This window comes from Dreissena polymorpha, chromosome 3, assembly GCF_020536995.1.
Source record: "Dreissena polymorpha isolate Duluth1 chromosome 3, UMN_Dpol_1.0, whole genome shotgun sequence".
NCBI lineage: Eukaryota > Metazoa > Mollusca > Bivalvia > Myida > Dreissenidae > Dreissena > Dreissena polymorpha.
The window spans coordinates 103602320-103628085 of NC_068357.1; the positions used below are offsets into that span (position 1 = coordinate 103602320).

At 35.4% G+C, this 25766-nt stretch overlaps 1 protein-coding gene across 2 annotated transcripts in view; it reads right to left on the bottom strand.

Annotated features, from left to right (window-relative positions):
- LOC127872890 (pyruvate carboxylase, mitochondrial-like) overlaps window positions 1-25766 on the bottom strand; it is a 154746-nt gene that overhangs the window by 64549 nt on the left and 64431 nt on the right. For both annotated transcript variants that reach the window (XM_052416378.1, XM_052416377.1), the window contains exons 8-12: window positions 21164-21326; window positions 15130-15312; window positions 14728-14962; window positions 3812-4036; window positions 1837-1993 (exon numbers count right to left, since the gene is read on the bottom strand). In XM_052416378.1, coding sequence (XP_052272338.1) covers window positions 1837-1993; window positions 3812-4036; window positions 14728-14962; window positions 15130-15312; window positions 21164-21326 — 963 coding nt within the window. The remainder of the gene's footprint in view (window positions 1-1836; window positions 1994-3811; window positions 4037-14727; window positions 14963-15129; window positions 15313-21163; window positions 21327-25766) is intronic.

Here is a 25766-nt window from a genome sequence, read left to right on the forward strand (position 1 = left end):
TACGAATCCTCATTCGTACAAAGCAGATCATCACATGATTGAGGCAAACAAATTACGATTTGAAATCATGAACGCTGCACACGCGAACAGGGGTAAGCCAGGACATGTATGTGCTTTCGTTTGCGTATTATGTGTGTATATATGTTTATAAATGTAAATATGTGATATAAATCGAGCTGTGTGTATAAATGTACATGTGTGTTTCCTTTTGTTTGTATGCGCTTTGGTTTGCGTATTTTGTGTGTATATATGTTTATAAATGTCAAATAAATGTCATATCATAAATACAAATGAAATAAAGAACATTTCAACTACTAGTATGCGGTTTTTATGTTTATTCCATTCGGAAAATGGCACTTATTCCAATAAATGTTATGTAGGAACGAATGTCCCATGTTGAATCGGCTTAATGTTAACAAGTTTGCAAATTTAATTGTCGGTTAATTATAGGTGTTAGTCTTTGATCGGCCTATACTACGTTTTGCCGTGGAGTCAAAATTATGTAGGAGCGACTGTTCGGGTTGACAAAAGAATGTAGGAGTCTACGTTAGCGTTACCGATCGCCGAAATCGCCATTGGCGATTACAATTCCTGGCGGGCGATTAAAAATAAGAATTTCATGAAATTGGCGATTGAAAAAAATACACCCTATGCTTTACAAATGCACACTCTAAATGCCTGTGTTCAGGCCGTATAAATCGGTATTTGTATAAATCGCCAGAAACATCGCTAAGATTACACAGATAACACCCTTACCGGAAAGGCCCCAGGGGATAATGACGACCGCCTAGGTCGATAATCCACATGGCTAATGTCTTAATTGGTCACGCTTTACACTGCGACCAGACTTTTCGAACATTTGGGTTACTTGGCGATTTACGTGATAACTGAATCACTGAAGCGTGCCGTGTAATAACCTATGCTTAGATGTTACGATTCAACGTTAACGAATCGACCAGTGCGGAATTGTCATTTAATTAGATGGGCGGAGTTATGGCATTGACATAGCCACTATAAACTAATTTCCCAAGAAACAACGATTTTGATTGGCTAAAAAAGTAGATGAGAGTAACTTTCCTTTACGGTCGCTATGCGACTTGAAAAACCGATTTAGAAAGTGAGTTGCAGATTCCGGGAAAAATGGATGCTGCGAACAAAAATGGCAAGTCGAAGCCACAGAAATTAACACAATTCTTTAGAAAAGAAAGCGGACAGAATAATGTAAACTCAGGAAATGACTATATGTTAGGTTCGCGATCGGAGGACGTCTAAAATAGTGAATGCGAATCGGAAACGTCTAGCAGTGAGGCTCAGGGTTTTTGACATGCAATGACGGTCTAATGCTGACTACGTAATTTTGCACGCATTTCTTCAAAAACAAAAAAATGAAAAAAAGTAATGTTTGGATTTCATAAAATGTCGTAAAATTACTACCGAGACGGCGGGCTGTTTTAGTGGTTTCTACCCTAAATACCACATGTACCGAAAACTGTTTAACGGTGTTAATGTATCATTTTCACTACGCCACCGTCGTCTATTTAAACAAAACAATCGGCTGCAAAATGTCAGCAAGTGGCTCACCAGCGAAGAAAAATATTCTAGCAAAAAATGGGCTAATTTCAGACAAAAATAGTCTTAGGGAGTGATTGTCCGGGTTGGCAAAATAATGTAGGAGCGACTGTCCGCCCTGTCTAAACATCGTAAGAGCGACTGTCCGCCCTGTCAAAACATCGTAGGAGCGACTGTCCGCCCTGTCAAATTTAGCGTAGGAGCGATTGTCCGTAGGAGCAATAGTCCGGGATTCGTTGAAGCCACATAGTCTCGGCCTATACCTACTTGAAAACAACATTGTCTGGGTAGTTGGTGTAGCCAACCGCATTGGCGCCTCGCAACAGCATCTGGAAGGGGATGTTTGGAATGAGCTTCCGCAATGTGTCTAGTCTATCCCACGGACACTCGTGCAGGAAACGTAATGACACATCAAATGTGGCACCTGGAAAGCAGAATTTGCATTTATACCAAATATTGACAGTTTGTTTATAGAACTTAAAAGAATTGTAAAATATTGAACAGGGTACATTATTTACTGCTGCCCTATTGCATATGGAGAACTTAGTGTACTGTTTATTTGCTCCATGTACATGAATATCTTGTGACAAAAGGGCTGATGGAACCAGGCTGCTAACCAGGGACCCACAGGAACTAAACAGTTTTGATCAGCTTTTACAATGTTTTGAGAAGCATTTAAGAATTTGTCCAAGATATCACACTTTTCTGAGCAAGTTCATAACAATAGAAAAAAAGTTTTCTCTAGTGCTCAAGTTTTTTTATAATATTGATCTCATGTGACCCAGTTTCAGGCTCAGTGGACATATCATTGTGACAAATGTTCTTACCAAGTTCAAGTTCATCAAAATAAATATGGCTTCTATAGTGTTCTAAGCTCTTTCTTTATTTGATATATGAACCTTATTTTTTACCCCACTAGATCCAGTACCTAACTTAGCTGAGACAACATAAGGACAAATGAACACACAATTTTTTTTTTTTGGGGGGGGACTTGAGAGCGTTTCAATAAGCCTGAGGCTTTCGATGCAATCGAGCTAAAATAGATAGGTTTAAACTAAATGTTCCCACATTTTTTTAAATAAAAATTGTGCCATAATTGTGGCCTCTAGAGTGCATAAGCTTTTTGTTAAATTTAGGTTAGAGATGTTAATTTTACCCCTCATGACCCAGTTTCAAACTACAGTCCCCTTATGATATTTAGCGAGTGTTCCAAGTCTGAAAGCAATAGCTATGGTACTTTAGGAGTTAAGTGGACCAAAACACAAAATAAAAAAAATAAATCAATTTTCTAAATATAAAGGGGCCATAATTCTGTCAAAATGCCAGTCAGAGTTACATAACTTTGCCCGCACAGTCCCCTTATGATAGTTAGTAAGTGTTGCAAGTATGGAAGCAATAGCTTTGATACTTTAAGAATAAAGTGGACCTAAAACACAAAACTTAACCAAATATTTAATTTTTTAAGTATAAAAAGGCCACATAGTTCTGTCAAAATGCCTAACTTTGCTTGCCCAGTCCCCTCATGATAGTAAGTAAGTGTACCAAGTTTGAATGCAATAGCTTTGATACTTTATGAGAAAAGTGGACCTAAACACAAAACTTAACTGGACGCCGACGCTCAGGTGATGACAATAACTCATAATTTTTTTTTCAAAAAATAGATGAGCTAAATATAAATAAATAATTTACAAGAATTTAAAGCGCGATTACACTAAGTTTTATGTACACAAATCTATTTTAAACTGCTATGGACCACCTCAATGCAATTGGTAAATCCCCACAATTACAAGGCACACTTGAGGCCCGACACTGTGTATTGGTCACTGGTGTGATTGCAGGATTCGAAAAATGGGTACAAGCTATTTTGACATTGAAATTTCTAGTTTGAGCTTTTAACTCAAATATGACCTTATTTATTTATGTTCACATTTATTGTTTTTTATATATATATATATATTTGTAAATGCATGGAGCAAACACGATATATTTTAAAATGAAGTTCTGTGTTTTTTAGTTTGACATAAATTTTAGCTTTACCTAGTAGGTAGCCATGCGGTTCCTGCATGTGACAAGACTGTCTCATATAGGTGAACATTTGTGCAATATTATTTTCTTATCTAATGCATGGTCAAAATTGAGAAAGGAAAGGCCATATGTGTAAAATATGTTCCTCTATTTACCATCGACTTCAAAGTTTGACATTTACACAGCTATTTATTCCTAGTCAGAGTAGAAAACAAACCTCCCCAGTTTTCAATGCTGTATAGATTGTTGAACTTATGTGACACATATGGTGAGATCCTCTTAAGGTCATATGTCCGCACTCTTGTTGCCAACAGGGACTGATGTGCATCTCTGAAGGTCGTATCCATAAGCAACAAGCCTTTGTGCTCACGGACCTTTTTAGCAAAAGCTTGAGGACCCTCCTTAAGAAGAACTTCTCGAAGACCTTTAGGCGGTTCTGAAACTATAAAGCAAAGAACCATGACAGCCCAAAGAGCTTAACTGACCACTGGCAAACATGAAGATCATACCATTGTGATAGATAGATAGATAGATAGATAGATAGATAGATAGATAGATAGATAGATAGATAGATAGATAGATAGATAGATAGATAGATAGATAGATTGATAGATAGATAGTATAGATAATTACTTGTCAAGTAATGAACATTACAATTTTATGGTTGTAGACAAACTCTGCAAGTTAAGTGATGAACATTACAATTTTATGGTTGTAGACAAACTCTGCAAGTTAAGTGATGAATAAAACAATGTTATGGTTGTTGACAAACTCTGCAAGTCAAGTGATGAACATAACAATCTTATGGTTGTAGACAAACTCTGCCTGTTAAGTGGTGAACATTGCAATCTTATGGTCATAGACAAACTCTGCAAGTTAAGTGATGAACATTAAAATCTTATGTTTGCAGACAAACTCGGCAAGTTTAGTGATGAACATTACAATCTTATGGTTGTAGACAATCACTTCAAGTTAAGTGATGAACATTACAATCTTATGGTTGTAGACAAACACTGCATGTCAAGTGATGAACATTACAATCGTATGGTTGTCGACAAACTCTGCAAGTCAAGTGATGAGGAATACAATCTAATGGCTGTAGACAACCTCTGCCAGTCAAGTGATGAACATTACAATCTTATGGTTGTTGACAACCTCTTCAAGTCAAGTGATGAACTTTACAATCTTATGGTAGTTGACAAACTCTGCAAGTCAAGTGATCAACATTACAATATTATGTTTGTAGACAATCTCTGCAAGTTAAGTGATAAATGTTACAATTTTATGGTTGTAGACAAACTCTGCGTGTTAAATGATGAATATTACAATCTTATGGTTGTTGACAAACTCTGAGAGTTAAGTGATTAACATGACAATCTTATGGTTGAAGACAAACTCTGAAAGTTAAGTGATGAACATTACAATCTTACGGTTGTAGACAATTTCTGCAAGTTTAGTGATGAACATTTCAATCTTATGGTTGTATACAAACTCTGCCATTTAAGTGATGAAGATTACAATGGTATGGTTGTATACAAACTTTACAAGTTAAGTGATTAACTTTACAATCTTATGGTAGTCGACTAACTCTGCAAGTTAAGTAATGAACATTAAAATCTTATGGTTGTAGACAAACTCTGCAAGTTAAGTGATGAACATTACAATCTTATGGTTGTCAACAAACTCAGCACGTTAAGTGATGAACATTAAAATCTTAATGTTGTATACACACTCTGCCAGTTAAGTGATGAACATTACAATCTTATGGTTGTAGACAAACTATGCAAGCTACGTGATGAATATTAGAATCTTATGGTTGTCGACAAACTCTGCAAGTTAAGTGATGAACATTACAATCTTATGGTTGTAGAAAAACTCTGCAAGTCCAGTGATGAACATTACAATTTTATGGTTGTAGAAAAACTCTGCAAGTTAAGTGATGAACATTACAATCTTATGGTTGTAGAAAAACTCTGCAAGTCCAGTGATGAACATTACAATCTTATGGTTGTAGAAAAACTCTGCATGTTCAGTGATGAACATAACACTCTTATGGTTGTAGACAAACTCTGCGAGTTAAGTGATGAACATTACAATCTTATGGTTGTCGACTAACTCTGCAAGTTAAGTGATGAACATTAGAATCTTATGGTAGAAGACAAACTCTGCAAGTTAAGTGATGAACATTACAATCTTATGGTTGAAGACAAACTCTGCAATTCAATATTGAACATTACAATCTTATGGTTGTAGACAAAGTCTGCGAGGCAAAATGAACTTTACATTCTTATGGTTGTAGACAAACTCTGCAAGTCAAGTAATGAACATTACAATCTTGTGGTTGAAGACAAACTCTGCAAGTTTAGTAATGACAAGAGCACCGCATAATGCTCGGCTGAGGGTGCAGTTTTGAATAAATGAAAGTTTGACAGATTTTTTTTTTCGGGGGGGGGGGGGGGCCAGTGACCTTCACCTTTGACCGTGTGACCCAAAAATGGGTGTGGCGTGTAGAACTCATTAAGGTGCATCTACATATGAAGTTTGAACGTTGTAGGTTGATTTTAGAGCCTATGTTAAAGTTTTATGTTAATGGTAACAGTGACCTTGACCTTTGACCTAGTGACCTAAAAATGGGTGTGGCGTGTAGAACTCATCAAGGTGCATCTACATATAAAGTTTCAAAGTTGTAGGTGGAAGCACTTTGATTTTAGAGCCTATGTTAAAGTTTTATATTAGATGTCTCAGTGACTTTGACCTTTGACTTAGTGACCCAAAAATGGGTGTGGCGTGTAGAACTCATCAGGGTGCATCTACATATGAAGTTTCAAAGTTGTAGGTGGGAGCGCTTTAATTTCAGAGCCAATGTTAAGGTTTATGTTAAAGTTTTATATCAGAGGTAACAGTGACCTTGACCTTTGACCTAGTGACCCAAAAATGGGTGTGGCATTTGAACTCATCAAGGTGCATCTACATATGCAGTTTCAAAGTTGTAGGTGGAAGCACTTTGATTTTAGAGCCTATGTTAAAGTTTTATATAAGAGGTCAAAGTGACCTTGACCTTTGATCTAGTGAATCAAAAACGGGTGTTATGTGTAGCATTCATCAAGGTGCATCTACATATGAAGTTTCAAAGTTGTAGGTGGAAGCACTTTGATCTGAGAGCCAATGTTCAAAAGGTTAACAAAATGTTCAGGTTTGGGACACGACATGACGAGCTGGCTATGACAATACCTTGGGTTTTCTCCGAAAACAGCCGAGCTAAAAATTACAATCTTATGGTAGTCGACAAACTCTGCAAGTCAAGTGATGAACATTACAATCTTATGGTTGTAGACAAAGTCTGCATGTTAAGTGATGAACATCACAATCTTATGGTTTTAGAGTAACTCTGCAAGCTTAGTGATGACGATTACAATTTAATGGTTGTAGACAAACTCTGCAAGTTCAGTGATGAACATTACAATCTTATGGTTGAAGACAAACACTTCAAGTTAAGTGATGAACATTACAATCCTATGGTTGTAGACAAACTCTGTAATTTAAGTTACATTTTGAATGAAATAATAATTATGTTCACATATTAAATAAAATGATATTTTGCACTAACATAACTGTTTGGAGTAGAAGTAACAAATTCATTGATACAAATTCTGTATAATGTATAGACACATTTTGTCAAGGTTCTGATGAACATGCTTTTTATTTACTGCATTAAATACCACACAATAATAACATATTTTACACCAATATGTACATCTTATAATCTAAGGACACTTTAACGAGTTTCAACAATTTAGTTGCTCTTTCTGAGAATTTATTTCATAAGAACTAGTCCTGTTAATTATACCATCGTTTTTTGGACATTACATTTTAGATAAGGACAGCATTTTCTGATCTGCTGGATGTAAAAACTCTGCAAATGCAACTGCAATTTATTTTAAACTCATAGTAAATGAATTTCAAACTTATTGCATGCTTAATAAGTAAGCGTTGAATTGTTATCTTCACCCAATTCACGAATAGTCGAGGTTTCCAATGAAATCATAAGTCAGATCTCCACTCAGAGATTTGACTGCTTTCAAGCAAAAAAATTTATTTACAAAACCTAAATGAATTTGAATGTCCAAATTATTTTACTGGTTTTAATGTATTATTTTTCACTATATATATTATGAAAAAAGTTGAGTTATTATTTTGATCATCATTTAAAACAAGAGCTGTCACAAGACAGCGCGCTCAACTATTTGAGTGCTTGACAGTATAATGTAAGCCATCATGGGGAAATTGTTCATATTCAATAAGGTCAAGGTAATATAGTAATATTTTAACTGGAAGAGGACTATAATTGAAACATATTGATCGCTTATGTTTTAAAGAAGTTGTACATTATAGACGATTCTGAGTTCAGGTATATTTTCCACAATCTTTTGAAAATTTGTACTGACAAAACAAACTAATAAGATTTTATTTCAAGTTTGGGTGGAGTCCATTGTGGTATGTCAGGTAAGTGTTGTTTTGTCAAAGTATGAATAAAATCTGAGCATAAATAAAGAAGTTATGGCAATTTTAGCAAAATTTATTAATTTAGTTAAAAATATTCATTTCTTATGGCATATACAGTATATACAAATCTTACTCAATATAAGCAGAAAAGGATTGAAACGAAAGAATCAAGTTCTTATAAAGTTTCTCTCCTTAGGATTAATATTTACACATGGAGGTGGCAGTGTTTAAAGACTACACATTTCATGATATATGCCAGTAGTAAGAAAACGGGATATAACCATTAAAAAAAAAGTGAGGTAATCAAGCTAGGATGAAGGATTTTGATTGTGAGTCAAAGGCAAATAAATGCAATGTTGAGTCGGGATCTGATTGTTATGAGAAACGCTTAGATTCAGTGATGTACTGTTGGACACAAAGAAAGATTGTACAGTTATCATCATCATTTAGGCATGTATTGCCAAAAAGAAGCGTATCGAGATCTACAGGAAATATAATTCCCAAGATATCGTTCATTAACTTTGTCCGTATTACGCAATAATATGAACATATGAAGAAGAAGTGGAAGTTAGACTCAATATCTCCACTGCGACAAATAGGAGAATCAATAATATTTTTTGTGTAAAGGTGCTCATTAAGGGAACTGGATTTGGTCCTTAATCGCGTGTAAATGACTTGAGAATGACGTTTACCTATGTAATAGAACGATGGTGTTATAACTTTATTTCTGTTAAGTTTAGATTTAATTGCATTCAACGATTCACTATTTTTCACATCATCTGGTAAGCTATTCCATTTTCGAGTGACTGCAGGTACAAATGAATTGTAGTAAAGGGTTTTCTAGATTCGGAAGTGCGTGAGTCATTAGCATTGCAAAGATTATACCTAGCAACAGATCCAACATGTTGGGGTACAAGGTCGGTCAAATACTGTGGGGTAAGTGAATTTTGCATTGTGTAGAATAATGTTAATTTATGTTTGTCACGGCCGTCCTGAAGCGGTTCCCAGTTAATTTCCTTATGCAGGTCAGTTAATGACACTAGTTTAGACAATCCACAATCGATTTGTGCTGCTTCATTTTGAATTTTATCGATTTCGTTTTTTTCCACTTGGGTGCAATTGTCCCAAATCACATCTGAATATTCAATGAGAGGTCAAATAAACAATATGTAAATTATTTCAAGGGATTTCCGATCAAGATTAAACCTTAGTTTTCGCATAATATTAATTTGATTCCATGCCTTTTCTGTTATGTATTTAATATGGATGTTCCATTTACAGTCTTTCCAGAGGAAAACCCCTAGATGTTTGTGGGAACCGCCCTCTGGTATTTGTTTAGACATCATTGTAAAAGTAAATGGATTTGGATGTTGCTTTCTGGAGAATGTAAGGGATTCAGATTTTGAGGGATTAAATAAAACATGCCAATCAGAAGCCCATTTAGATATTTTGTTGATAGCACTTTGTAAAATTTATTAATTTGACCTTGATAGTCAAGGTCATTCAAAGGTCAAAGTCAACTTCAACTTGCCAGGTACAGTAACCTCATGATAGTTAGAAAGTATTTGAAGTTTGAAAGCAATAGCCTTGATACTTTAGAAGTAAAGTGGATCTAAACACAAAATTTAACCAAATATTCAAAGTTACTAAGTAAAAAAAAGGGTCATAATTCTGTCAAAATGCCAGTCAGAGTCACATGGCTTTGCATGCACAGTCCCCTTATGATAGTTAGTAAGTACTGCAAGTATGATACATAAGGAATTAAGTGGACCTAAACACAAATCTTAACCAAATTTTTAATTTTCTAAGTATAAAAAGGCAACATAATACTGTCAAAATGCCAGCCAGAGTTATGTAACTTTGCCGGCCGAGTCCCCTCATGATAGTAAGTAAGTGTAGCAATTTTGAATGCAATAGCTTTGATACTTTATGAGAAAAGCGGACCTAAACACAAAACTTAACCAGACGCTGACGCAGACGCGGACGCTCAGCTGATGACAATAGCTCATAATTTATAAACAAGAGGGCCTGAAAGGCCCAAAGTCGCTCACCTGAGATAACAAGATATTATTGAGACAAATCTTCTTACCAAGTTTCATTAAGATCGGAAAATAAATGTGGCCTCTAGAGTGTTAACAAGGTTTCACTATAGCCATATAAGGAAAAATGCCCCGCCCCCTGGCGGCCATGTTTTTCAACCAACTGGCATCATTTTTGAACTCGTCCAAAATATTATTGGGATAAATCTTCTGACCAAGTTTCATAAAGATTGGACAATAAATGTGGCCTCTAGAGTGTTAACAAGATTTTACTATAGCCATATATAGCCATATAAGGAAAAATGCCCCGCCCAATGGCAAACATGTTTTTCAAGCAAAGGTTACCATTTTTTAAATCATCTCAGATATCATTGAGACAAATCTTCTGAGCAAATTTCATGAAGATCGGAATATAATGTGGCCTCTAGAGTGTTAACAAGGTTTTACTATAGCCATATAAGGAAAAATGCCCCGTCCCATGGCGGCCATGTTTTTCAACCAACCAGCATCATTTTCGAACTCGTCCAAGATATTATTAGGATGAATCTTCTGACCAAGTTTCATGAAGATCAGACAATAAATGTGGCCTCTTGAGAGTTAACAAGATTTTACTATAGCCATATATAGCCATATCAGGAAAAATTCCCCACCCCTTGGCAGCCATGTTTTTCAAGCAAACGTTACCATTTTCAAACTCATCCAAGATATCATTGAGAGCAATCTTCTGACCAAATTTCATGAAGATTGGACAATAAATGTGGCCTCTAGAGTGTTAACAAGGTTTTACTATAGACATTTAAGGAAAAATGCCCCGCCCCCTGGCGGCCATGTTTTTCAACCAACAAGCATCATTTTCAAACTCGTCCAAGATATTATTAGGATGGATCTTCTGACCAAGTTTCATGAAGATCGGACAATAAATGTGGCCTCTAGAGAGTTAACAAGATTTTTCTATAGCCATAAATAGCCATATAAGGAAAAATGCCCCGCCCCTTGGCGGCCATGTTTTTCAAGCAAACGTTACCATTTTCGAACTCATCCAAGATATCATTAAAACCAATCTTCTGACCAAATTTCATGAAGATTGGACAATATATGTGGCCTCTAGAATGTTAACAAAGTTTTACTATAGCCATATAAGGAAAAATGCCCCGCCCCCTGGCGGCCATGTTTTTCAACCAACCGGCATCATTTTCGAACTCGTCCAAGATATTATTCGGATGAGTCTTCTGACCAAGTTTCATGAGGATTGGACAATAAATGTGGCCTAAGAGAGTTAACAAGATTTTGCTATAGCCATATATAGCTATATTAGGAAAAATGCCCCGCCCCTTGGCAGCCATGTTTTTCAAGCGAACGTTACCATTTTCGAACTCATCCAAGATATCATTGAAACCAATCTTTTGAACAAATTTCATGCAGATTGGACAATAAATGTGGCCTCTAGAGAGTGAACAAGGCAAATGTTGACGTCGCACAACGGACAACGCACGACGGACGACGGACAAAAGGCGATCAAAAAAGCTCACCATGAGCATGTTGTGCTCAAGTGAGCTAAAAAAAAAATGAGCTAATAAAAGAATTTTGAGTAGAATATTTTGTAAAATATTTGTAAAAGATCAAAAAGGAAAATGCAAAAAAAAGTTATACCTTAAAAAAAAACATACAACAATATGATAAAGCAAACCTCAGAAAATAGAATTATGAAAGAACATGTTATCATGTTCTAGACCAAGGAAACGACTTTAATTGTAACAGATTCTAGAATAATGAGATACCGGTGGGCAAAAATTATTACCTACAGTGAGGATGTAATGTGTTACAGACTAACAATATAACTAGCACGTAAAAGAAACATATTCCCAAATAATTAGTATATATATTTAAAACCTAAATGGTTAATAATCATATGCAATTTCCATACCTCTAGAATGATTGTTAATCAACACCAAAACACACTCTAATGTAATCAAGGAAAATTCTTACTATGTGACTTATTCAGAAAAAATAGTATATCAGCCAACCAAAAATGAGCACAGCAAAGGCGGAATTATATTGAGCAACCAAAAAATTGAATACAGACTTGAGGCTGATTGTTGGGTATCTGACAATATGCAATGGTACATGCTTCTTTAGAAACGACACTCTATGGCTAGGTTCAAATGAACACTTCAGATTTGTAGCTATTATTCTGTATTGTACTTTACTTTAGAACAAAAATAAAAGAGAACTTAGAAATTATTTAGAGACTTATCTTGTTTATAATAAGTGATACAAATATTGCTTAAACATCTAACTATGGTACATATGTCTTTATGACTACCAAATTAGTGAGTAAGAAGTATTGCTTGCAGATTTATTTTATTTATTTACATCAATTATCTTATTGTATATTTTGAATTTGTATATGGTGTCAAAAAACAAAAGTTTTGTAAAAGTTTTCCAACCTGAAATTATATTCTTAGTGTGATAGGTATTAAATATTCCAACAATATTCATTTAATATGATGGTGATTGCATATTTTATTTTTTATTAACTGGTACTTATTATACCATTTTCATCATATTTTATATGTTTTGAGAATGTCAAAAAAGGGATATGTTATTTTGTGTAAGTTATCTCTATAACAGTAATAGGATGATAATGCAGTGCACACACATCTCAACCTGAGTTGTGTGTTAAGACACAGTCTTTATACATTTGAATCGGTCGTATTCATTTAAAACTTGCGATTTAAAAAGCTATAACCTCATTTTGAACAAGAGTGCCAAACTGTCACAAGATACGCCCGTTTGAAGATTTGAATCGTGGAAAGCACGAATGAAAACCGGCAAAAAAAGTGTAGCATGATAAAAAAAGACCCGTAAATAAAATGCCAATTTCCTAAAAACCGTGGAAAGCACGAACGAAAAACGGTGAAACAAGTGTAGCATATCACAACTAATGGACAAGGGTAAAAGACACAATGGTGATTGTTTTAAACGCACTTAGTGACCCTGTGACCTATTTTTTTACCCATATTTGAACTTGACCTATATATCATCCAGACACAACTTCTGACCAAATTTGTTGAAGATCGGATGAAAACTACTTCAATTAGAGAGCAGACACCATGCTAAATTCTTGAAATGCACTAAGTGACCTCATGACCTAATGTTTGACCCGGCATGACCCATATTTAATCTTGACCTAGATATCATTTAGACACAACTTCTGACCAAATTTGGTGAAGAACTGATGAAAACTACTTCAATTAGAGAGCGGACACCATGCTAAATCCTTGAATTGCACTAAGTGACCCCATGACCTAGTTTTTGACCTGGCATGGCCCATATTCGAACTTGACCTATATATTGTCAAGATACAACTTCTGACCAAGTTTGGTGAAGATCCGATGAAAACTATTTGAATTAGAGAGCGGACACTGCTGTGGACGCCACCGCCCGCCGCCGCCACCCCACCGCCGCCTGCCAAGGGTGATCTTATAATACGTCCCGTTTTGAAAACGGGCGTTTAAAAATGAGTTGCGTCTAAGATTATTCAGATTGACACACTTGACCTGATAAACATGCAAGCTTACAATATCCAAAGTTTCATTCACATTGATCAATGCAAAGTTCTTTACTGTCAAATGAAAACCTAAACCTAATTTGTTAAGTAAACAAGGTGTGTTTGTGAAACACTATGTCCCCGTATATGACGTTTGACCTTGAAGGATGACCTTGACCCTTCACCACTCAAAATGTGCAGCTCCATGAGATACACATGCATGTCAAATATAAAATTGCTAGCTTCAATATTGCAGAAGTGACATTACATGAGCAATTTTGACCCATATATTTGACCTTGAAGGATGACCTTGACCTTTCACCACTCAAAATGTGCAGCTCCATGAGATACACATGGATGCCAAATATCAAGTTGCTATCTTCAATATTGCAAAAGTACTCATAAAATGAGCGATTTTGGCCACATATCTTTGACCTCTGACCTTGAAGGATGACCTTGACCTTTCACCACTCAAAATGTGCAGCTCCATGAGATACACATGCATGCCAAATATCAAGTTGCTATCTTGAATATTGAAATATTGCAAAAGTGTACATTAAATGAGCAATTTTAACCCATATATTTGACCTTTGACCTTGAAGGATGACCTTGACCTTTCACCACTCAAAATGTGCAGCTCCATGAGATACATATGCATGCCAAATATCAAGTTGCTATCTTCAATATTGCAAAAGTTATTGCAAATGTTACAGTTGGCGCAAACCAACAGACCAACAGACCAACCAACCAACAGACCAACAGACAGGGCAAAAACAATATGTCCCCCACTACTATAGTGGGGGACATAAAAAAAGAGGCATTATTCTGCTAAATAAATGGCCAGTGAAATCACCAAATAACCCAAAACACATGTTTATCTTCAATTAATTACATATAGTAGAAACAGAGAATATGGAGTTGTTGAATGATAATCATAACCTTAGTTGTACCCAAATGCCAAAAGTCAGGTGAGAAGTGAACATTATTTCATTCGATATAAAGCAAAAAAGCAGGTTTTAAGACTCTTATAGCATATCTTACCAAATGGAATCTCCGGAACAGCTGGTTCAGTCTCTGATGGAGGCAGCTTGGTAGCTAACGGTGTGGAGGGTCCATTTACCATTACCTGCGCAAGGTAATGAAGGAGCTTTTGGGCTCTATTTTGGGATGGCTTGAATTGGAAAAGCTGTGGATTTTCGTCAATGAAGTATGTATCTACAACTCCAGAAAGGAACTGAGGATGTTCCAGTACATTCAGAAGAAATGGGATGTTAGTCTGCAATACAAATATATATATATATATATATATATTTAGTTATCTCTTATCGGAAAATGATATCATCTATTTAATTTCACACACACAAAAAAAGCTAAAGCTAAAAAAATGTACACAGTAAACTTATCTTTCAACAATTTCATTATTTTTAGAATTATTCTACAAACCTTAACTCCTCTTATTCTGAATTCTTTCAATGTTCTCAGCATCTTGGCGCAAGCAGACTGGTGATTGTGGGCATGTGCAATAACCTTTACTAGGAGAGAGTCGTAGTATGGGGAGATAATGGCACCAGCAAACCCAAGGGCACTATCAAGCCTGATGCCGAATCCTTCTCCACTCCTAAACACCTAAAACAATAAATGACAAGATTCAGCTGTTTGTGGAACATATTTTCTTGAAACTCATTAATCACTGTAATTTTAGATAAGGGTACAAAAAAGTTATACTTTGGTATTAAATGTTGATATAGATATCATGTTGAACAACCGACACTCATGGTCCAATAACAAAGAGCCATAACAGCAATTTAACCACTCACCTGAGTTCACAGACACCAATTGTTGAAGACATAACCTGGTGATCATAAATATGGCCCTAGAGTGACAAGTAAAGTAGAAACCTGATGCCTTTAACTCAACAGGCCCACAACAAAAGATTGAGCCATCTGGAATTCAAGACAACTGATTTCTAAATTACTTATGTTAAGTAAATTTTACTAACATCAATCTGCAATAGATTTACATCTCCAGCTGAAGAGTTTTCATACTGCATCAAATCTGTTCTAATTTCTGCTTTTGAATTAGTGAGAACCACATATATATTTTATACTTTTATAAATCAACATTTTGAAAACATTTACACATACATTCTGACAAATATCATAAATTAAATATATATAATATGAACTTTACAATACGTACAGGCAAACTGACATTAAAAGACTGTGTTAAATGTTGATTCGCTCGAAACAGGTGTTGACGCAAGGAGGCTTACATTTTTTTGGACAGTTATGCAGACTTCCTTGAAGATACTTGGCCAAGCACATGTTCCTAAATAGACTTATGCGTTTTCTTAACCTTGATTATCAATGCCAAGGTTTTATCCCAGATATATTTAGGTTACTTCATAAGTACAATCTAAATATGTAATTGAGCAGTGGGACCTTCGCTTCAAAAATGCAGTGGAGGTGCATCCTCCAGAGACATGTGACAAATCAGTGAAGCCAAATACTGGGCAATATGCACTCGAAGACCAGGTTTGTCCAAGTTATTGCTGAAGGACAGTAACCCATATCCAGAGTTGCTTCCCATAGTGACTTCAGTAAATTGAGCGATTGGGCGTATGTTATCAAGATTATACGCGAAACAGTGTCACAAGTGCTAAAGATGTTGTGATCATATAGTTGAACATTTATTTTTCTTCTGCCTGTATAATAGCCCCACATTACACGCATGATTGCACTCGTCATTCAAACTTGCGGGGTAGACTTCTACTTACAATGGTTCAGTTTCCATCTTGAACAACAAGCAGATGTATTAGTGACACAAACGTTCCTCAACACAAGCGCGTCAAATTTTGCAATGCTAAAAACGTTATATCGTGGGGTGAAGGGATACATTTAACCTATAGCAGTCTTTCCCGGGCACTAGATCCAAAATACTCAACAAAATATATTGTAGAATTTCATAACTTCAATACCTGTAATTAATTTATTCCATGCCTATAAATAATAGTTTAAACTCGCGTGTATATAAGTTTTCTCTGATTATATTGTCAATGATAACTGTGTTAAACAATTAAGACGTGCAAGATATTGTACTATGTATACATATTATGCTTTTGCTTTTTGTTAATTACTCAACATTTTGTTATTTGTTCAGCTCTTCAGGCATTTGAAGGAAATAAAGTTATATATATGTTTTTACATAGCAGATTTAAGGGTATTTGTAAGAAATAGCACTAAAAAAAAAACATGCATAGGCATAATATACACATTGCTGAAATATATAACAGTAATACATGTATATATTAATTCTCTTGTGTTTTTTTTTAAGAATGACATTATGTCAATCTGTGTAATGTCCAGGAGTTGTTGTATAGATAGATGAACTATTTTTGAACTGATCCAAATGTTCTCACCAAGTGTTATGAAGATTGGACAATAAATGTGACTTTTAGAGTGTAAACAAGTTTTTACTTCAATGATATGAGGAAAAATGCCACACCCCCTGGCGGCCATGTTTATCAACCAACCAGAACTATTAACGAAATCTTCCAAGATATCATTGGGACGAATCTTCTAACCAAGTTTCATTAAGATCACACAATAAATGTGGCCCCTAGAGTGTTAACACGGTTTCACTAAAGCCATATATATCCATATAAGGAAAAATGCCCCGCCCCTGGTGGCCATGTTTTTAAAGCAACCAAAACCATTTTCGAACTCATCCAAGATATCATTGGGACAAATCTTCTGACCAAGTTTCATGAAGATTGGACAATAAATGTGGCCTCTATAGTGTGTTACAAGGTTTTACTATAGCCATATAAGGAAAAATGCCCCGCCCCCTGGCGGCCATGTTTTTCAACCAACTGGCATCATTTTCAAACTTGTCCAACATATTATTAAGATGAATCTTCTTACCAAGTTTCATGAAGATTGGACAATAAATGTGGCCTCTAGAGTGTTAACAAGGTTTTACAATAGCCATATATAACCATATCAGGAAAAATGCCCTGCCCCTTGGCAGCCATGTTTTTCAAGCAAACATAACCATTTTCGATCTCATCCAAGACATCATTGAGACCAATCTTCTTACCAAATTTCATGAACAAGGCAAATGTTGACGCCGCACGACGGACGCCTCACGACGGACAAAAGGCGATCACAAAAGCTCATCATGAGCACATTGTGCTCAGATGAGCTAAAAAAGTAATGAAATTCATAAATGTGAAGACAAATTATTTTTTTATTAATAAAACAAGAGCTCTGCAGTTGGAGAAATACGCCCCCCCCCCCCCCCCAAACAAGACCTTGACACAGCATTTTTTGCAACGAAACTGACCACACACCCATGAGTCATATAATCATCTGGCAATATATTAGGCACCATGGTGGAGTCTTTGTTGACCCATGGAAATTGTGCGAGGCCAATGTATTTGGGAAAAATCAGGCCAATGAGTCAATCCGCTCCAGAATTATCAATCTGACATGATTTTCACATTCAATGTCACAGTGACTTTGATCATTCACCTAACTGTCAATAGAGATCATCTACTGTTCATTTTCAATATATCTGTAAAGTATGAGGCCCACCACTCAATCCTTTGATGACATATCAAACGAATACAAACTTAACACTAAATGTCACAGTGACCTTAACTTTGAATTTATAGTGACCAATTTCAATTGGGGTCATCAAGTGTCCAAGGCAAATGCACATGTGAAGAATCAAGCCAATCGGTCAATTCCTTGACGTGTTATTGATCGAAAATGATTTCACACTTATTGTGACAGTGACCTTGTCCTTGCACTTAGTGACCCAAATTTCAATAGGGGTCATCTACTGTCCAAAGCCAATGCATATGGGAAGTATCAAGACAATTGGAGAATCAGTGGATGAGTTATTGAGCGGAAATGATTTCACACTTAGTGTGACCGTGATCTTGACCTTTGACCTAGTAACCCCAATTTCAATAGGGGCCATCTACTGTCCAATTCCGATGCACATGGGAAGTATCAAGCCAATCGGTCCCTCTGTTCACAAGTTATTTTTCGGAAACAAATTCCACTCTTTGTGTAACAGTGACCTTGACCTTTGACCTAGTGACCCCAATTTCATTAGGGTCATCTACTGGCAAAGGCCAACACACATGAGAAGTTTCAAGCCAATTGGTCAATCCATTAACTAGTTATTGATCGGAAACAAAGTGATCTACCGACAGACCGACAGACATCCATCAAAACAATATACCCCCTATTCTTCGAAGGGGGGTATAACAAGAGCTGTTTGTAAAACACGCATGCCCCCCATATGGCCTGTCAGTTGTAGTGGCAGCCATAGTGTGAATACGTTAGTAACCATTTTACTGCTTCAGGTCACTGTGACCTTGACCTTTGACCTCGTGACCTGAAAATCAATAGGGGTCACCTGCCAGTCATGATCAATGTACCTATGAAGTTTCATGATCCTAGGCCTAAGCATTCTCTAGTTATCATCCAGGAACCATTTTACTGTTTTAAGTCATTGTAACCTTGACTTTTGACCTAGTGACCTGAAAATCAATAGGGGTCATCTGCCAGTCATGATCAATGTACCTATTAAGTTTCATGATCCTAGGCCTAAGCGTTCATGAGTTATCAACAGGAAACCATTTGAATGTTTTGAGTCACTGTGACCTTGACCTAGTGACCTGAAAATCAATAGGGGTCATCTGCCAGCCATGATCAATGTACCTATGAAGTTTAATGATCCTAGGCCTAAGCGTTCTTGAGTTATCATCTGGAAACCATTTTACTGTTTCGAGTCACCGTGACCTTGACCTCTGACCTAGTGACCCGAAAATCAATAGGGGTCATCTGCGAGTCATGATCAATGAACCTATGAAGGTTCATGATCCTAGGCGTAAGCGTTCTTGAGTTATCATTCGGAAACCATTTTACTGGTTCGAGTCACCGTGACCTTGACCTTTGACCCAGTGACCTGAAAATCAATAGGGGTCATCTGCGAGTCATGATCAATGTACCTATGAAATTTCATGATCCTAGGCGTAAGCTTCTTGAGTTTTCATCCGGAAACCATTTTTCTGTGTTGAGTCACTGTGACCTTGACCTTTGACCTAGTGACCTGAAAATCAATAGGGGTCATCTGCAAGTCATGATCAATTTACCTATGAAGTTTCATGATCCTAGGCGTAAGCGTTCTTGAGTTATTATCCGGAAACCATTTTACTGGTTCGAGTCACCGTGACCTTGACCTTGGACCTAGTGACCTGAAAATCAATAGGGGTCATCGGCGAGTCATGATCAATGTACCTATGAAGTTTCATGATCCTAGGCGTAAGCGTTCTTGAGTTATCATCCGGAAACCATTCGGTGGACGGACGGATGGACGGACAGACCGACATGTGCAAAACAATATACCCCATCTTCTTCGAAGGGGGGCATAATAAACTTAAACCAGTGATTTTTTTTTGCTTTTATTTGTTACAGCCTGTGCCATTTGAATTGGGAAAATTAGCGCGATAAACCATGATATTGGGAAAATAAATGCGATAAACCATGAATTGGGAAAAATTAAGCATTATAAATATGATTATAAGTAACCGAATTAAAATTGTTTTTAAGTGCATGTTCAGGGTTTTTTCTAGCCATTTTGAGAAAAGGAGTCTGGTCAAATTGGAATTGTTTTAATTTGATAAAAGTGGCAAATTTGGGAATTATTTATTGACAAACAGGACTAAATTAAAGTTATATACTTTGTAGGATGTTTAAATAAAAAGTTGAGATCTAGAGATAAGAAATCAAAAGTCATAAGAGACTTCTTTCTTAAAAAAATACAAAAAATATATAAAAAAAATCTTTTTTGGGGGGAAAGTGGGCTTTTTTGGGAAATTTTGTTCAGCTTTTTGGGAAAAAACATTGGTTTTTGCAATTGGGAAGCAGCCGAAAATCAGCATTAATTTTTAGCAAAAAAATCACTGTAACCTTATCATAATATTGCCATCCACCACCGCTATGATATTTCTATTTTATCTGGAGGGATTTTACAACTGTTTTTTATTTTTTAATCAGTAAAACATTTCTAGTGAATGTTTATTTTGTTTGATCTTGTTCAAGCAGTTGCCTGGTATTTTAGGATTGTTATAATATGCAAGCGCTCATGCAAGTCTTATGGTAATATGGGGAAGTAGTCATAAATATGACTAGTAAATTTAACAAATCTTTGACCTCTTAGACTGTCCTTGAGAAGGTATATCATGTGACACATTGCCTTATGATTGTTTAAATGTACATGTTGTCTTATGATGGTTTACATTTGTGCCCAAATATTTTAAAATCATCAATACATGGCTGTGACAGGAATATATATTCAGATGGCAAGAAAGCAGGACACACAAACAAAAGGGCAGGTGGTGACATGAAATCACAAACAACTGACTAATTCCAATAAGAAATATTTTTTAAACTGCACAAACCTCTATTCTGCCAGTGTCTGGTTGGAATCCTCTGGATGGATCCTCTGTTGTCATACGACACTGTATTGCACAGCCGTTTAATTTAATTTGGTCTTGTGTAAGTCCCATTTCTGGCAGAGTTTTGCCATCAGCAATCTTAATCTGTGTCTGCACCAAATCCACACTGAAAACACAGCAATAAACATTGGTAACAAACAAAACTGCAAACCATTTTTATTTGTTGACAATTTTTTTTGTTGGGCAATACTTTCAGTGGATTTTAGTGGTCCATTAGTGATCCCAGTATTTTCGTGGGTTGGGTTATTTTGCGGAAGTTAATTAGCGCACTCTGAATTTTGTTTACAAACAAATCTGCATGACCTGTTTGTCACATCTGACAGAAAACAACTCTCACTGCCAATATCAATCAATTCTTGGTAATAAATTGTCTAAAAACTCAAACTCTAACCATATTAAAAAATTTCAGAAGTAAATATATTTCTTACATGAAAAAGTCGGACAGTTCTTGAAAAACCTGAGAACTTAATATTTTTAATTTCATATATTTAAATTGTTGTATGCATAATTGATTGTTACTTTGAATGGTATGTCATATTCATGTTATTCATGTTTAATTTGATATAAGTGCTGTTTCATCTATTAACGGGAAAATTATACAAAAATGTTGGACAGTGGTGTAGTTTTTGTTGCTACCGCAGTTAAAATTGAAGGATTTTCTTCATAAAAGGCAATCATCAAATATATAAATACTACTTGTAATAATGCAATTTTTTGTAATTATAACATAATTGTAGTGTTTTTCCCAGGAGGGCATAGGGGCATGACATTCAAAAAGGGCATTTTAACACGCAGTTTAAGCAAAAAAGGGTAAAACGTTCCATGGTTTTGGGAGGAACATTTAAGCGCATCAGTGGCACTTTAGGGTAAAATATCAACAAATATAAACAAACAAACTTAAGTGTAATTGATGTATATAACTTACTTCATTAATATAATATATATTATATAATATAATATCATAAAAGTTTATATAATATAACTGGATATCCAAGATATCATTTAAAGAAATGTTCTGACCAAGTGTTATGAAGATTTGACAATAAATGCGACAATTAGAGTGTTAACAAGTTTTTACTATATTTTACTATATAGAAAATCTATATTAACCATTTTCAAACTTGTCTATGATATCATTGGGACAAATCTTTTGACTGAGTTTCATTAAGATAAGACAATAAATGTCGTCTCTAGGTTGTTAACAAGGTTTTAAGGAAAAATGCCCTGCCCAATGGCAGCCATGTTTTTCAACCAACCGAAACTATTTTCAAAGTTGTCAAATATATCAAATCTTCTGACCAAGTTTCATTAAGATCAGACAATAAATGTGGTCTCTAGAGTGTTTAACTATAGTAATAATATAGCCATATAAGAAAAAAAGCCTGCCCCATTGCTGCCATGTTTTTCAAGCTATCAGAACCATTGTGGAACTCGTTCAAGATATCCTTAGAAGTAATGTTCTGACCAAGTTTTATTAAGATCAGACAATGAATGTGGTCTCTGTACAGTGTTAACAAGATTTTACTCTCGCTATACAAAGCCATATAAGGAACAATGCCCTAACTCCTGGTGGCAATGTTTTTCAACTAACTGGAACCATTTTCAAACTAATCCAAGATATTATTGGGACACATCTTCTGACCAAGTTTCATTAAGATCAGACAATAAATGTGGTCTCTAGAGTTTTAACAAGGTTTTACTATAGCCATATAAAGAAAAATGCCTGGCTGCCTGGTGGCCATGTTTTTCAATCAACTGGAAGCATATTTAAACTCATCCAAGATATCATTAGGGCAAATCTTCTGACCAAGTTTCATGATGATCAGAAAATAAATGTGGCCTCTAGAATGTTAACAAAAATGGACTACAGCCATATAAGGAAAAATGCATTGAGACAAAGCTTCAGACCAAAGTTCATGAAGATCGGACAATATATTGGCCTCTAGAGTGTTAACAAGGCAAATGTTGACACCACACAGCACAACGCACAACGGACAAAAGGCGATCACAAAAGCTCACCATGAGCAGATTGTGCTCAGGTGAGCAAAAAAGTACCTAATTTCTGAATAACTTTTCTGAAAATCATGTGCAAAGGAGAATTTTTGTGCAATGTCATAAATTATGTACTGTTGTTATCCCAACTATCATTTGTACTTAATGGTGTTATCTTTGCAATGGCAGCGCTTTCTGGGAGGAAAATGCAATCAGACAGGTTATGGAAGATGCTTGCACTTATTACAAACCTTAAGATTAAAAAAAAATAAATCATGAACTGTTTTGTTGAGGATAATGTCTCACGTTATCACTACCAGTGATTTTTTATGTCTGCGTCAAGTACACATACATTTTGGAAGTAGCATGTCCTGTTCTGTGCTGTAATTGCTTTTTTTATGTCATTCATGGTCAAAATTTACCTTTTTAAACCTTGTTGAGGCCAAATTTATTGTCCAATCTCCATGAAACTTTGTCATAACATTTTTCCAAATTATATTTCGGCAAGTTTGAAACTGGGCCATGTGAGGTAAAAAAGTAGGTAACTAGGTGAAATTTAGGAAAAAGCTTGTTGACTCTATAGAAGTCAGATTTATAGCCAAACTTTAGAGGATGATTAAAGTCAAAAGAAGGTACTAGTCTAGCATCATTGTCCTTTTTCATTAGACATCATACATCTCTGAAGTCTGAAGCTTAAAGTATTGTAGCTGTATCACAATTATTTATTGCTAAATTTCTTAGAATTTTAATAAATAACTCAGCAATGGTGATAAATAAGTTGGTCATATATATGTTGTTTTTTGTCAAATGACTGATATTATAGTCTGAATAAATCACATCATTGCATAAAGTTTAGAGCTTCATTTCCTGATGCAGTTTTTTTTGTGTTCAAATTGTGGGCTGAAAGAGTTCCATTCCAAATGGAAAAAAGTATATATTTTTCCACAAAATAATTGAAGTTTTCTGAAAATTATAATACATATTTTTTTTAATAAATCTCAACATTTAGTTTATCTCCTATGAAGATCTATAAGTTGAACCAAAATAAATGTTTGGAAATCACTTTAATTCTCATGGTTTTTTTATTTGTTAGGCCAACATTTATCTTTCGTTTTACAGGAGCGCCGACCCTTTATTTAAAAAAGAGCACTGCAAAGCGGGTACCAAGGCTTGGCTGCGGGTGCAGTTTCGAATAAATAAAAGCTTTTTTTTTTAGAGGTTACAGTGAGATTGACCTTTGACCTAGTGACCCAAAAATGGGTGTGGCGTGTAAAACTCATCAAGGTGCAGCTACATATGAAGTTTCAAAGTTGTAGGTGGAAGCACTTTGATTTTAGAGCCAATGTTAAGGTTTTAGCACGGAGGACGGCGGAGAAGCTGGCAATGACAATACATCAGGTTTTCTCCGAAAAAGCTGAGCTAATAAAAGTCACTTTCAGATTTTTTATTTAGATTTCATCCGCCGACCTGGTATTTTATTCAACGCTTGAAAAGAAATAGCGAAGATTGCCCAAAGTGTTGTTAAATATTTATTGAAAATACATGTTGTTTCGTTGTGCCTAGTGGACTTGTAAAGCGTCAGCGATTTTAATTGGCTATTGCAGTCGATTCCACATGCTCTTAGCCAATCAGTGAGTATTTTACAAATGATTTTCATATTGTATTTTTGCAATATAATGGCGACGTGAACAACAATTTGGAGCCTGGCAAATATTTTAAGATAAAATTTATTAAAGATAGAGAAGATGTCAATTCAATACGAAAACTAAATCTTCAAAACACAGTGGCTGACATCGTTTACATATAATGTGAGACTTACATTTAGATAATTAGCGTGTTTGCAGAGGTTGCACCGAACACAACATTCGCTGTTCTTAGAAGTCTTCGGTAGGTTTAATAAATATGCGAATTTATTGTTACTTATTAACATGCAGATCCTATAATATTTTTATTGATAAAAATCCACATCCCGAAAATGTCCAAGAATTACTGTTTAACGTTACTCTATGATGAACATGAGGACTGAACCCCAGGTACTTGCATCAATAATCCCATTCCCCACCCATATATATACTATATTTAGAGAAAAGTATGCAACACAGCTTTCTGAAGAAAATGACAGTGGATATTATATGTCCGTCAAAGTCACAAAAATAGGCGTATAGTATGATCCAAGCCTATCAATTTCAAAGTTTTAATTATTTTTCTTGACACAGTAGCAAATTAATATGCTTACTAATCTTTATTATAACTTACAAATAGATATTTTTTCCATATACAATAAATAACTATTTTTATATCAACGTTTTAACCAATTTTCGGGTACGTTCTGACCATTTTGGGTTACATTGTGACCAAACAAAAACTGGGTACCTGTTTGGTCATGGTACTCCCCCCCCCCAAATAAAAACAAAAAAACAAAAACAATAAATACATAGAAATTTTGTATTTATGTGAAATTCAGTAAACAATTTTTTAGATGCTATTTAATCATTGTATGTATTAATTTTCTATAAATGGTGTCTATTTGAATTAACTGAATACTCATTATTTT